This window comes from Oncorhynchus nerka, linkage group LG9a (assembly GCF_034236695.1).
Source record: "Oncorhynchus nerka isolate Pitt River linkage group LG9a, Oner_Uvic_2.0, whole genome shotgun sequence".
Classification (NCBI taxonomy): domain Eukaryota; kingdom Metazoa; phylum Chordata; class Actinopteri; order Salmoniformes; family Salmonidae; genus Oncorhynchus; species Oncorhynchus nerka.
The window spans coordinates 58,692,107-58,706,952 of NC_088404.1; the positions used below are offsets into that span (position 1 = coordinate 58,692,107).

At 40.8% G+C, this 14,846-nt stretch overlaps 1 protein-coding gene and 1 long non-coding RNA gene across 5 annotated transcripts; one reads left to right on the plus strand and one right to left on the minus strand.

The window, feature by feature from the left end:
- Positions 1–1,424: 1,424 nt before the first annotated feature.
- On the minus strand, positions 1,425–13,079 carry sat2b (spermidine/spermine N1-acetyltransferase family member 2b). Of its 4 annotated transcripts, XM_029668750.2 has the most exons (8): positions 12,899–13,079; positions 8,211–8,262; positions 8,038–8,121; positions 7,247–7,309; positions 6,739–6,825; positions 2,416–2,517; positions 2,129–2,169; positions 1,425–1,925 (listed from the first exon to the last, which is right to left on the minus strand). In XM_029668750.2, exons 1-8 carry the CDS (start codon positions 12,959–12,961, stop codon positions 1,746–1,748), a joined length of 672 nt encoding a protein of 223 aa, XP_029524610.2. In that variant the 5' UTR covers positions 12,962–13,079; the 3' UTR covers positions 1,425–1,745. The 4 variants fall into 4 exon arrangements, with proteins under 4 accessions (XP_029524610.2, XP_029524611.2, XP_029524613.2 ...); XM_029668751.2 differs by lacking the exon at positions 7,247–7,309; XM_029668753.2 differs by lacking the exons at positions 6,739–6,825; positions 7,247–7,309 and having other exon boundaries at positions 12,899–13,076.
- LOC115134597 (uncharacterized) lies at positions 10,021–11,461 on the plus strand. The gene is made up of 2 exons (XR_003864342.2): positions 10,021–10,766; positions 11,097–11,461. It is a non-coding gene; the product is annotated as an uncharacterized LOC115134597 (long non-coding RNA).
- Positions 13,080–14,846: the final 1,767 nt, after the last annotated feature.

Sequence of the window (14,846 nt, forward strand, 5' to 3'; positions counted from 1 at the left end):
CAAAAAAGGCTCAAGGTCATTGGCCACAGATAAAATGATTTCAAATCACGTTATATCTACAGTAGCTTTGACCGGACTGATCATGTCAACATCATACTTTCAAAATCTTAGCTAGCAAGCTAGACAAGCAGTCATCATCATGAATCACGTCGACAATCTACTGGCAAATCCTTTTCAATCCTTGTCATATGAAGAGAAATTATAGATAAAACGTATCGGTGCTCATCGGCCATTGGACATATACATTACACAAGTTGGAAATCGCAAATTCAACAATGAGTGGTTTGGAAGGAATCAGTGGCTAACTGCAAATGTTGCAACGCAATCACTAGCCAGCTATTCAGTGGAGAGGGTGTGTGGTCTAAGTCTGAGTTTAAGGGTCACGTTTTCAAGCTTAAAAGGATATGACTTCTGCAATGTTCAAAACAACTGGAGACTCAGAACTGGGAAATCTCGGGACTTCAGTGAGTTCAAGACAACCAGGAACCCAGGAAAAAAACTAACTCAGACTGGGAAAAGATGTTTTGAACGGCCATCCAACTCAGAATTCCAAGTTGGGAACTGGGGCCTCGTTCTAGAGCTCTGAACTGAGGATCACTGATGTCATGATTCAACCTTGTTTTTTCTTGAGTTCCCAGTTGTCTTGAAAGCACCATAAATACAGAGAATGACAGACTTTGATGAGAAAATTTTCCCACGAAGGACCACCGCGCCACCTTACTGTTCAAGTGAGCACAGCACAAGGTGAGCCCAAACATGTATTGTATGCTGGTGAATTAATGATGTAATATACCAGGGAGATATGTACAGTTGAATTCAGAAGTTCACATACACTTAGGTTGGAGTCATTAAAACTTGTTTTTCAACCACTCCACACATTTCTTGTTAACAAACTATAGTTTTGGCAAGTCGGTTAAGACATCTACTGTGCATGACAAGTAATATTTCCAACAATTGTTTACAGACAAATGATTTCACTTATAATTCACTGTATCACAATTCCAGTGTGTCAGAAGTTTACTAAGTTGACTTTAAACAGCTTGGAAAATTCCAGAAAATGATATCATGGCTTTAGAAGATTCTGATAGGCTAATTGACATACTTTGAGTCAATTGGAGGTGTACCTGTGGATATATTTCAAGGCCTAACTTCAAACAGTGCCTCTTTGCTTGTCATCATGGGAAATCAAAAGAAATCAGCCAATCAGTTAATATGTTTGCTCACAATGTTCAGACAAATGCTCAACCGGCTATGTGCTAGTGCAATGTTGCTGCTATATCACCACTTCCTGCACATCCATCAAAATTACTGCTGTACCTCAAAGGTATGAATTTACATTTTCTGATTTATAGATGTAGGTTTAATACAGCTTGAGGACACATCAACCTAAACAAATGATATTTATACACATACAGTACCACTCATTACAGGATCTTTCTTTATTTTGACTATTTTCTACATTGCAGAATAGTGAAGACATCAAAACTAAGAAATAACACATTATGTAGTAACCAAAAAAGTGTTAAACAAATCAAAATAAATTTTAAGTATAAAAATGTAATAATGTTTGACTATATTTAAATGCACATTAAACATAAAGGATGACTGGGAGAGTTTGTTTTGCATCGCCCAGGGCTCCGGCTGAGCGGAGTTTCCATTAGTCCTACCCACCTACCAACGCAAAATGAACCTGCCCACTGTGTGATGTTATGGGCGGAACCAAACTAGACCCAGGCCTATAAAATCTAATCTTTAGGTGCTTCCTTAGCTAATGTGTCCAGGGATTGTCCATGAAACCGTAAGAAGTGCCAACCTTCTTTGGCAGTCAGGTCCTCGGCACCTTTGGCAATGTAGAAATCTAGTGATGGTTTGTTCCATTCTAGGACAGAAAACTGCAGCCGCACACACTGCTTCTCCACCCCTACCTAGAGAAGCAACCATACACAACTAATCAATCATAGAGAGAACACAGCATCACTTCTATTCAGAGGACGTGGTTCAATGGCAATAAATTAACCTTCTCGTCACACAATGTCATTCATGTGTCAGTCATACATAATAATAAACATGGTAGATAGATGGAGGAGTTCCAGTTGGGATCAGCCATACAGTGGAACATGAAACCGACCTGAGCTACTTTGGCCATCAGTCCCGTTCCGATGCCTTTTCCTACAGGGAGAAAAATAAACAGACATGAGGTGGAGAATTTCTAGCCTAAGAGCAGTACTTTCTCATTCCTGTGTTTAAGCACCAAATGCAAAGCCCAAAGTGGCATTTATTTCTTCCAATTTTCCATTTATTTCTATACATCTGGTAGAACATTTGGCTGATTCAAATATGAACTTAACAGACACTGTTGTACAGATACTGTAGTATAGTTGTACAGTAGGCTAATAAGTGTACGTGCATATTTACCTCTGAAGTCAGGCATTACATAGAGGTCCTCCATGTACACTGACCGCCCTTTCCATGTGCTGTAGGTGTAGAAGTAAAGGGCGTACCCAACGACGGTGTACCCTTCACACAACAAACAAGCAGTGTCAGCTGATACCCAACTAAAAATTCTATGAAGAGAGAACGTTTTTGTAATGCTACCCGTAATGTTCCCCTAATGTTTGAGCGTCCAGTTTTCCGTTAGAATATTCTCCTAACTATCTATGTTAGCAAAAACCTTCTGAGAGCCGTTTTAGAATGTTTTGGTGTTAAAGTTAGGAGAACATTCCCTTAATGTCAAGCAGAACATATCTAGAGCACGGTTACAATGTTTCCAGAATATTCATGTTCTAGACACGTTTTATGGGACAGTGCAAGAACATTAATGTGTATCAGATGTCAGGACATCGCCTGATGGTCCCAAATGTTTGGGACCTGACACATCACACCTTGTTACTGTCGCCAAGCCCATAAATTCCTTGATTGGTGAACTACTGATACATTTACAGCTCTTTTTGTCTGTTGGCAAGGTTTGGGATACTCACACACAGTGCTTTTAACATACTTACAGTATACATTTTCTTTACACAATTTTCTCCCCAATTTTGAGATACCCAATTGGTAGTTACGACCTTGTCTCATCGCCAAAACATGTCCCACCAAGCCGCGCTGCTTGACACACTGCTCGCTTAACCTGGAAGTCACCCGCTCTAACGTGTCAGAGGAAACACTGTTCAACTGACAACCCAAGTCAGCTTCGCCCGGCCCACCACAAAGAGAAGCTAGAGCACAATGAGCCAAAGCCCTCCAGCCAAACCCGGACGGTCAATTGTGTGCCACCCTATGGGGCTCCTAGTCATAGCTGTAGTGGCACCTCAGTACTGTGATGCGATGTGGTGCGCCACTCGGGAGGCCTAAAAATATACACAGTATTTGACATACAGTGGGGCAAAAAAGTATTTAGTTAGCCACCAATTGTGCAAGTTCTCCCACTTAAGAAGATGAGAGGCCTGTAATTTTCATCATAGGTACACTTCAACTATGACAGACAAAATGAGAAGAAAAAAAATCCAGAAAATCACATCTTTAATGAATTTATTTGCAAATTATGGTGGAAAATAAGTATTTGGTCACCTACAAACAAGCAAGATTTCTGGCTCTCACAGACCTGTAACTAGGCTCCTCTGTCCTCCACTCGTTACCTGTATTAATGGCACCTGTTTGAACTTGTTATCAGTATAAAAGACACCTGTCCACAACCTCAAACAGTCACACTCCAAACTCCACTATGGCCAAGACCAAAGAGCTGTCAAAGGACACCAGAAACAAAATTGTAGACCTGCACCAGGCTCGGAAGACTGAATCTGCAAAAGGTAAGCAGCTTGGTTTGAAGAAATCAACTGTGGGAGCAATTATTAGGAAATGGAAGACATACCAGACCACTGATAATCTCCCTCTGTCTGGGGCTTCACGCAAGATCTCACCCAGTGGGGTCAAAATGATCACAAGAACGGTGAGCAAAAATCCCAGAACCACACGGGGGGACCTAGTGAATGACCTGCAGAGAGCTGGGACCAAAGTAACAAAGCCTACCATCAGTAACACACTACGCCGCCAGCGACTCAAATCCTGCAGTGCCAGACGTGTCCCCCTGCTTAAGCCAGTACATGTCCAGGCCCATCTGAAGTTTGCTAGAGAGCATTTGAATGATCCAAAATAGAACTTCTTGGTAAAAACTCAACTTGTCGTGTTTGGAGGACAAAGAATGCTGAGTTGCATCCAAAGAACACCGTACCTATTGTGAAGCATGGGGGTGGAAACATCATGCTTTGGGGCTGTTTTTCTGCAAACGGACCAGGACGACTGATCCATGTAAAGGAAAGAATGAATGGGGACATGTATCGTGAGATTTTGAGTGAAAACCTCCTTCCATCAGCAAAGGCATTGAAGATGAAACGTGGCTGGGTCTTTCAGCATGACAATGATCCCAAACACACCGCCCGGGCAACGAAGGAGTGGCTTCGTAAGAAGCATTTCAAGGTCCTGGAGTGGCCTAGCCAGTCTCCAGATCTCAACCCCATAGAAAATCTTTGGAGGGAGTTGAAAGTCTGTGTTGCCCAGCAACAGCCCCAAAACATCACTGCTCTAGAGGAGATCTGCATGGAGGAATGGGCCAAAATACCAGCAACAGTGTGTGAAAACCTTGTGAAGACTTACAGAAAACGTTTGACCTCTGTCATTGCCAACAAAGGGTATATAATAAAGTATTGAGATAGTATTTTGTTATTGACCAAATACTTACAATTGGTGGATGACTAAATCATTTTTGCCCCACTGTACATGATGACATTGTGCATCTTCATTTATACAGTAATTATTATTCAACATGTCCTCAGCTGGGATTTGACCTCACAACCTCTTGGTTTACAGCATTCAGATCTTCCTACTACACCACCATGTCTGTGTTGGTCATCATTGATTCTGAATAGTTGTCTAATGTTGGTGGGGCATATTAACTTGTTCTAAGATACTCCTCAATCACTATAATCAAAAGTGTTCTATTGACTTTTAACACAGCTGAGATTCACTTCAACGTGCATTCACCCTATTGCTTACACCTATCAAGTTCAACTGGAGTTGCTTACCTAGACGACATTCCTGTGGTACTTTCTGTAGATGGGTGAAAACAACGACAATTGAATCCATTTTGAATTCAGGCTGTAACACAACAAAATGTGGAATATGGGTATAAATACTTTCTGGGAAAAAAAGCACTGTGTGTGAGTATCTCTAACCTTGCCAACAGACAAACAGCTATGAATGAATCAGTAGTTCATCTAACAGGGCCTTTATTGGTTCGACAACAGTAACAAGACATGATGTGTAATCACCTTAATGTTGTTGCAACGTTCTGATGAAACTCTAGAACTTGGGAGACCAGATGCTGCTGGAAGTGGTGCTGAAGGGCCAGTAAGAGGCACCCCTTCCTCTGGCCTAAAACACCTTTTCCCAATGCCCCAGGGCACGATTGGGGACATTGCTATGTGTAGGGTGCCGCCTTTCAGGTGGGACATTAAATGGCTGTCACGGATCTACACAAAATACTCCATAATGTCAAAGTGAAAAGAAATATAAATGTTTACAAATAAATAAAAACAAAATAACTAAAATGTCTTAGTTATATGCAGTCACCTCAAATTATTGACACCCTTGATAAAGATGAGCAAAAAAGACTAAATAAATAATACAAATTCTGAGCTATATTGTATGCAAAAAAAAGGGGGAAATTATATTATACTAATACAATTTCTCAGAGAAAGAGCTTTTGTTTAAAAAGTTTAAAATTAAATCTCAAAAATGTAGCTGTCAAAATGAGGGCAGGAAGTTTTCCCCCGATAATACATTGGGCAGACCGCATCACGCTCTAGAGAGCCCTGCGGTTGCAGGTGGTGCAGTTGCCGTACCAGGTGGAGATACAGCGCGACAGGATGCTGTCAATTGTGCATCTGTAAAAATTTGTGAGATTCTTAGGGGCCAAGCCAAATTTGTTCAGCATATCCTGAGGTTGAAGAGGTGCTGTTGCATCTTCTTTACCCATTTCAGATTGTTAGTGATGTGTACGCCGAGGAACTTTAAGCTTTTCACCTTCTCCACATGCGGTCTTGAATAAATGTTAAGGGTGTGGTTGATAGTTCGAAATGGTGTGTTGAGTTTGACCATCAGTGAGTTTATTCATGTGTAACACATTTTTAAGATGTTCCTTATGGAAAGCCACTGCAATGTCATCCTTTTGTTTTCAGCTCATTTGTTGGAAGAGGCTTTGCTGGTTTGAGGTCCAGGCAGTTTATTGGCAGCACCCTCCAATAAAGGTGACTGTCTTTAAGTAGTCATTTGTATTTCTAAAATATCAATTTACGTAAATTAAGTTAACTGTTATTTGCTACCATCAGAAGTACAGTATTGTTTCTCTCTGTTTTTGGGCATCTTGTGAACTTGAATCTCTGAAACCACTGTTGTATATCCAGTGAAAGTAACTGATCAAATAAGTCATTTTGGTGTACTCTTGTTAATGTGTTATTTGTGTCAAACAAGCAAACCTAATCCTCTAAGCTTTAAACGCTGCTTGTTCTTCATATCTGCCTCTATACGGTTTCCCTCTATTTGGCCTAGAACCTGTCTAACGTTTAGATGTTACAATTGTAATGCATTGTTTATATTTTTGCTAAGGCTAATGGTTGCTGACTTTCATAAAATCAGGCAATGGGTACAAAAGAAAACTACTGAAAAAACACATATAGATCTTACCATCATTAGGGCAACATTTAAGACGTTTAACCTGCCTGGTAGAGGATCCAAGTGTATCTTGTCCCCCCACGCACAGTGAGGAAGATGCTTCAGGAGGCAAAGAAAAGTCCAAAGGCCACAGTTGGAGAATTTCAGAACTTGGTTACATCTTGGGGTCTACAAATCTACAATTAGACCCCACATCCATGATAATAGGCTACTTAGAAAGGTTGACATAAAAAAAGCCTTTTATTGAGAGCAACCAGAAAATGTAAACGGCTGCAGTTTGCTAAATGGCATTGGCACTTGGATTGGAATTGGGTGCTATGGGCAGATGAGATGAAAATAGAGCTATTTGGCCATGCAGACCAGTGCTGGGTTTGGTTTTGAAAGAATGATGCATGCACAGAAAATAATACCATACTGTAAAATATGATGATGGGGCTGTTTTGCTTCCACTGGTCCTGGGGACTTTATGGTCAACAGCATCATGAACTCTACCAACTACCAAGTCATTTTAGCCACAAACCTGGTTGCCTCTGCCCGGAGACTGAAACATGGCCGCAAGTGGATCTTCCAGCAAGACAATGACCTCAAATACACATAAAAATCAACATTTTGCAATGGCCATCTCAGTCTCCATACTTGAATCCAATTGAAAAACCTGTGGTTTGAATGGGTGCAGATCGAAGGATTCCATGGATATGGACAGATTCTGTATGGAGGAATCATTTACATTTACATTTAAGTCATTTCCATCTTACAATGTGCATTCACCTTATGACCTCCAGTGGAACAGTAGTGCATCTAAATCTTTTCAGGGGGAGGGGGGGTGAGAGGGATTACTTTATCCTATCCTAGGTAATGGACTAACATCCATCTCAATGTGTTATCCCATCTTATAAAACACTACAGAAAAAGGCTCAGTGCCATTATCCTCGCCAGGGGAGGGTGCACAAAGTATTAACAGTTCAGGAGTAAACAATTGCTTAGCAAATGACATCACTTGTATGAACTCACTCTGTGTGCAACATGATTGTTGAATGACTAGCCCATTTCTTTCCACAAACACAATTATCCATAAGGTCCCTCAGTCGAGAAAAAAAAACATTTGACAGAGTATTTGGTGTAGATCAATGACAATTAAGTCAATTGTAATCCCACTTTGTAATAAAAATTTAAAGAAATCCAAGGGGAATGAATACTAATGATTAAGCACTGCAATCTGATCAAATTTGATACGAACATGAGCTTCCATACAAGCACAATACATTTTCACATGTACAGGCATTAAGCTGCATTGAAATGCAGATTTTTTACCATCTTTGGTCTTGTGTTCATCTGGAACTTCAGCGACCAGGCATTCATAGAAGGGGTTTGGAGAGAACCCATCACGCTCCAAGTCTGGGGTGCCAGAGAAACAGAGACAGGTTAAGTTCGGGTTCAAGTTTAAAGAAATAACTTTAAATTACTGGCAAAAGTTGTAAAATAACCTTCATGAGAAGTCTTCACCTGGTCTGGCATGTTCTCATACACAGCCAACTCCTAAGGGAAACAGACACGTGTGGAAATGTAAAAAGACAGTAGGCCTACATGAAGAAACTTAAGGTTACTTAAAGTAACCATGGTTCTATGATGGTGTCTCACTATGGGGTAACTCCTCGTAGGGTCAGAGTCTCAGGAACATCCAATGACACAATGTCTTTCATAGACTGACAAGAGTAACGGCCAATAGCGGACCACTTCACTTCCCATGGAAGTAGGGTGATGGAGGTCAAAAGAGAACTTTGGTTCTGGTGTATTCCGTGATATAGAACAACTTCTCAGAAACACACTATATTTCATCAGGATAGGACTTACTATGGTTGAGATCTTATTTTCAAGTCATCGGAAAAGGTCAATGATTATCTAACCCTAACCCTTCCGATGAGGCACCAAATTACATGTCTGGAATCTTAAATTCAACACTTTCTGTCCAATATCTCAAGATAGGGTGGTCATATTGTTATGACATTAGTAAACATATAAGCTTCCTGCCATCCAGGACATCTATACTAGTCGGTGTCAGAGGAAGGCCCTCAAAAATGTCTCCAGCCACCCTAGTCTTAGACTCTGGTACCGCACGGCAAGCGGTACCGGAGCACCAAGTCCAAGAGGCTTCTAAACAGCTTCTACCCCCAAGCCATAAAACTCCTGAACACCTAATCAAATGGCTACCCAGACTATTTGCACGGAATACATCATTACAGTAACTTATCACTCAAAGTAGGGTGGTCATATTATTAACATATCTTCATGCTTTATGTAAAACAGAGTTTGCAACAATTTGAACAGATGTATGAAATTAGGAAACGTTTTATACTACATTATGCTAACTACACATGTCATGTGCTAATTCGTCTAAGGAATTTTAAAAAATTGCTGCATGTTAAACTCATCCAGTCAGGTGAACATATTGTTAACATATTTATTGGGCTATTCTGGCGTTGGAATCACCCCTTTTCTTTCTTCCACCTTGGAGGGAATAAGCAGCACGAAGCGTTCAAATTCGAGTGCTTGGTTTAGTTCATCCAGTACAGGGAAAGCAGTAACCATAGCTATGGGCGAGATGTTCCGTTAGCTGGGTTATACGTGTGCTACTTAAAGCCGGACCGTGGGGTCTGTACAGCTCAGCAGGTTAGTGGTAGCTTAGTGGGCGAAATGCTTAGTTGTAGTTAGCACCGCCTTCATGTTTTTCTTTTGCTGGTGACCAGCACCAGTGTAGCAGCATGCTGGTCACCAGCAATAGGGTGAGGTGAAGTTTGGCAAGGGACAAGAGGAGGGGTGTTAGACTTCTCCTTTGGTTTTCCGCGACTCTGTTTGAATTCAAACAAACTTTATTGGATAATATAATGCAAAGAATAAAAATAAAAATATATAATTTAGGAAGGGGTTGGGTTGAGTAGAGAAAACAAACCTGGCTTAGGGTAAAGGTTCAGGGGGTAGAGTTGGGAATAGATTACAGACCCAGATTAGGGTAAAGGTTCAGGGGGGTAGAGTTGGGAATAGATTACAGACCCGGTTTAGGGTAAAGGTTCAGGGGGGTAGAGTTGGGAATAGATTACAGACCCGGTTTAGGGTAAAGGTTCAGGGGGTAGAGTTGGGAATAGATTACAGACCCGGTTTAGGGTAAAGGTTCAGGGGGTAGAGTTGGGAATAGATTACAGACCCGGTTTAGGGTAAAGGTTCAGGGGGTAGAGTTGGGAATAGATTACAGACCCGGTTTAGGGTAAAGGTTCAGGGGGTAGAGTTGGGAATAGATTACAGACCCGGTTTAGGGTAAAGGTTCAGGGGGTAGAGTTGGGAATAGATTACAGACCCGGTTTAGGGTAAAGGTTCAGGGGGTAGAGTTGGGAATAGATTACAGACCCGGTCTAGGGTAAAGATTTGGGTTGTGGGACAGGTTTAGGAACTTTATAACAACTAGAAAGTGGGTGGAAACTTACTCTTCAGAATACTTGGAATGTGAGTGGTTGTTGTTGGTGTTTCTATTGTCCTGCAGGAGTTGGCAGAGAGGATTACGCACAGGTATCCTCCTGAGCATCAACACACCGGGCACAAGGCGGTCTAGATCTCAGGTCAGTATTCAGGTAAGTATTAGTATGATCATGTAGCCTACTCCTTCTCATTTAGCCAACTTAATTCCATTTTGCATTGATTAGAAAAAAAACACTTCACATGGAGCCTCTTAAAATAGGCCTATATATTTCTCTAAAAATGATATACTCTCCTAAGTAACTAAATACTAACGTCTTTTCAAATAATCGTGCCCATCCCCAATGTAAGACTTTGTAGGCCTACATTTAAGTTTACAGCCTATGCAATGACTATTGGGCCATAGCAGTGTTCGACCAAAGTCGACGGAGTGTAGTGCAGTGTTGCAATTTCATTTTTTCGTCACAAAACGAGTGGCTCCTTGTAATATGCTTCGTTGTTCAACGCCGTTTTATTCCACCTGGAAATTGAAACTCAACGTATCATTCCTTGCGAAGACTGAGGGGAAGTATTGAGTGAGTTTTTCAACTGAAGTATTTTACAGTATCATTACATATTACGGTTTAGCAGACCTAGTTAGAACATGTCAAATCAGCTCTTTTCTGGATGGGAGAAATTGTGAGAGGGAAATATTAGATCCCTGTATTGTCATAATGATTAGCAGAGCTAGTTAAAACATCTGAAAACAGACACTTGAAAGGCCACTACAAATAACCATGTGTTAATTAGATTGAGATGTTTATGAAATCAGTTCTTTCGATTAAGAATTTTAAGTCAAAGGAGCCCATGGAGATGATTTAAGATTGCTTGTATTGTATTCTAATGTTTTTGCCATCTGCTTGTAGGTGTTGAAAGGGTATAGTGTTTTGGACAGTCCAGAGATGGAGCAGAGCCCTGAGGGCCAATCTACAGATGGTTCATCGGCCCCTGAGTTATCATCTCCCTGGCCTGGTTCATCACCTCTCCGGCCCATTTCCCAACCCCCAGGCCCTTCTCACCAACAGCCAATGAACCATCCAGGTGCCCCCTTGTTCTCTGCAGCGGGCTCTGATTGTAGTGTAATAAAACAGGCAAGCAGCGTCTCGTCTGTGGTGGTCAGCGAACTCTCAACCTTCTGGCCTGTAGCCCTGCGTGGCATCGATTGTGCCACAAAAGCATGCTGAAGTGATAGTCGATATTCACTCTTATAAATAAAGGGTCTCTACAGTTATTGTTGTTTGTGGTCATAATCATTATTTTTGAGTTAATTCAATGAGGGGGTGCAAAAAAATGTTCACCCTACAAGAGGAGTCATGTGAAAATATGTTTAACAATGGGGGGAGGGTGGTAAAATCTTTTCATGAACCCTCAAAATGACCTTTAGGGTCCTCACTTGCCACATTCAAAAAGCTGCAATAAGAGCTATGACGCTCATTTTATTGTAAAATATACAGAGTTGTAATCTTTGGGTGTCACTGAGTAGGCTGATACCCCATTTTATTGGTGCACACTATAGGTAAGGCTATACAGTAGACATGTATGCCTCCAATGCAAAATGCGGTCTAATACAGGGGGTACCGGTACCAAGTCAATGTGGAGGCTATATACAGGGGGGTACCGGTACCAAGTCAATGTGGAGGCTATATACAGGGGGGTACCGGTACCAAGTCAATGTGGAGGCTATATACAGGGGGTACCTGTACCAAGTCAATGTGGAGGCTATATGTGGCTGTTCCACTGGATGTCTTAAGGTGAACGCACCAATTTGTAAGTCGCTCTGGATAAGAGCGTCTGCTAAATGACTTAAATGTAAATGTAAATGTATATACAGGGGGTACCTGTACCAAGTCAATGTGGAGGCTATATAGAGGGGGGTACCGGTACCAAGTCAATGTGGAGGCTATATACAGGGGGTACCTGTACCAAGTCAATCTGGAGGCTATATAGAGGGGGGTACCGGTACCAAGTCAATGTGGAGGCTATATACAGGGGGTACCTGTACCAAGTCAATGTGGAGGCTATATACAGGGGGTACCGGTACCAAGTCAATGTGGAGGCTATATACAGGGGGGTACCCTGTGCAAATAGAACAGGTAGCCATTTGTTTACCTGGAGGCTATATACCGAGTCAATGTGCGGGGGTACAGGTTAGTCGAGGCATTTGTACATGTAGGTAGGGGTAAAGTGACTATGCATTTTACAAACAGTGAGTAGCAGCAGAGTAAAAATAACTCCAAACGTTTTCCGTTTGGAGATAACGGTTTCCATTGCAAAACGTTTTGGACGAATGATTACACAGGACAAGCCGTTACGCAACGTAACAAACCTTTAATCAAACAGTGCACCCCGGGTTTCTAACCAGCATTCTACTTCCATCCTTACATAACTTGCAGAATGTAAAAATAAATCTGCACTTGAACTGCACTCAGCAAACTGTAGTAGCCTAACACAACTTGGACACAGGCAATTATACTGCAATGTAAATGCAGCTATTATGAATGATAGGCTATTTGGCTTGCGATTGCTACAATGTAATAAAGCAGTGAGTGCAGCAAAATCACTGTGCAACATGTGACAGGTTGAGTGAACAACGTTGAAGAAAAATCACTTTGCAACATGTGACAAGTTGAGTGTCCAACGTTGTAGCGATGTTGTTTAGCAAACTCACCATAATCATTCTAGATATTTCCTTACAATCCTCTTTTGCTGCAGCGCGGACTTTAAAATGCATTTTTTAAAACCTGTATTTTAGCGGACGTTGGCTACGGTATAAACAAACTACAGCAACGACTCGACTGGTATCGACTTGTACAAATCAATGGAAAGATGTCATCACTGTTACGTCAGCGACTTCCGGTTCACGGAATTTCAGATAAAATAATAAATAAAAGTCCTCCACGTAATAGTATAAAACGTCAATAGCCTGTATTTATTAACGATATATGAAAAATAATTGTTTAAACACTAACAATGATTCATAACGTTTTGTATTCTGATACAATAAAAACTTAAGAATGAAACATCGGCATAAAGAATAGTTTTTCCTGTACAGTGCTATATTTGTACCGTATAAGTGTCCAGGCACCCCATTTTAAGCTGTTTGACAACAGTAAAAGTTCAGCAACACACTGTATTATTCAGAGCCCCATGAAATGACACCATATACACATTCTACAGACCCTACTGAGTACTCCCTAGAGATTTTCTACTGCAGCACATAGAATAGTTTTTGCTCTGTAAGCTTATATGTATTCCATATACAGTGATTCGCATTGTGGCCAATGGAATCGTTTTTTCCGTACAGTGCAATTTGTTTGTGCAATACAACAAAAATACAGTAAGACTTTTCTTAAACCATCATTTCAAAATTGAATCGTTGAACAATAGCACCAGTAAATAAACAAGAATCATACCATCAAAATATTGATTTATTAAAATATATACATATATATACTTCACCAGTAGGCCAGTATTATGTTCTTGACATTCATTTACTTAGCTCCAAACATTTCTCAATGTGCTCCACCTTATAATATTATGTATTTTATATAAAGTCATTCTCTTTAGTTTGTAGTTATATATTTTTTTACGTATCAACATTATGCAAAGCTGCAATGACGTTATTTAAGATTTCACAATCAGCAACACTAAAATAGTACTTCGGGAATTTCGGAAAATGTTCAAAATAAAAGTCCCACACGTAATACTAGAAAAATTGTCATTAACCTGTATTTATTCACGATGTATGAAAAATAATTGCCTAAAATAGAACAATGATTCATATGTCTTCATATTTAAGTGACATGTGAATTAAATGTTGGTATAATCAAATCAAATCAAATTTATTTATATAGCCCTTCGTACATCAGCTGATATCTCAAAGTGCTGTACAGAAACCCAGCCTAAAACCCCAAACAGCAAGCAATGCAGGTGTAGATGCCCCAATGCACATCACTGGATATGCAACACATATTGGTTTATATTTTATTTATTTACACCTGGCCAAGATAAAGCAAAGCAGTGTGACAAAACAACACAGAGTGACACATAAACAAAACAGTCAATAACACAATAGAAACATCTATGTACAGTGTGGGTAAATGTGAAAGAGTAGGGAGGTAAGGCAATAAACAGGCCATGGAGGCGAAATAATTACAATTTAGCATTAACACTGGGGTGACAGATGTGTAGATGATGATGTACAAGTAGAGAATAGAGATACTGGGGTGCAAAAGAGCAAGAGGATAAGTAACAACATGGGGATGAGGTAGTTGGGTGGGCTATTTACAGATTGGCTGTGTACAGGTACAGCTGCTCTGACAGCTGATGCTTAAAGTTAGAGAGGGAGATATAAGACTCCAGCTTCAGTGATTTTTGCAATTTGTTCCAGTTATTGGTAGCAGAGAACTGGAAGGAAAGGCGGCCAAAGGAAGTGTTGGCTTTGGGGTGAAGTGAAATATACTTGCTGGAGCGCGTGCAACTGGTGGGTGTTGATATGGTGACCAGTGAGCTGAGATAAGGCAGGGCTTTACCAAGCATAGACTTATAGATGACTTGGAGCCAGTGGGTTTGGCGACGAATATGTAGTGAGGGCCAGCCAACGAGAGCATACAGGT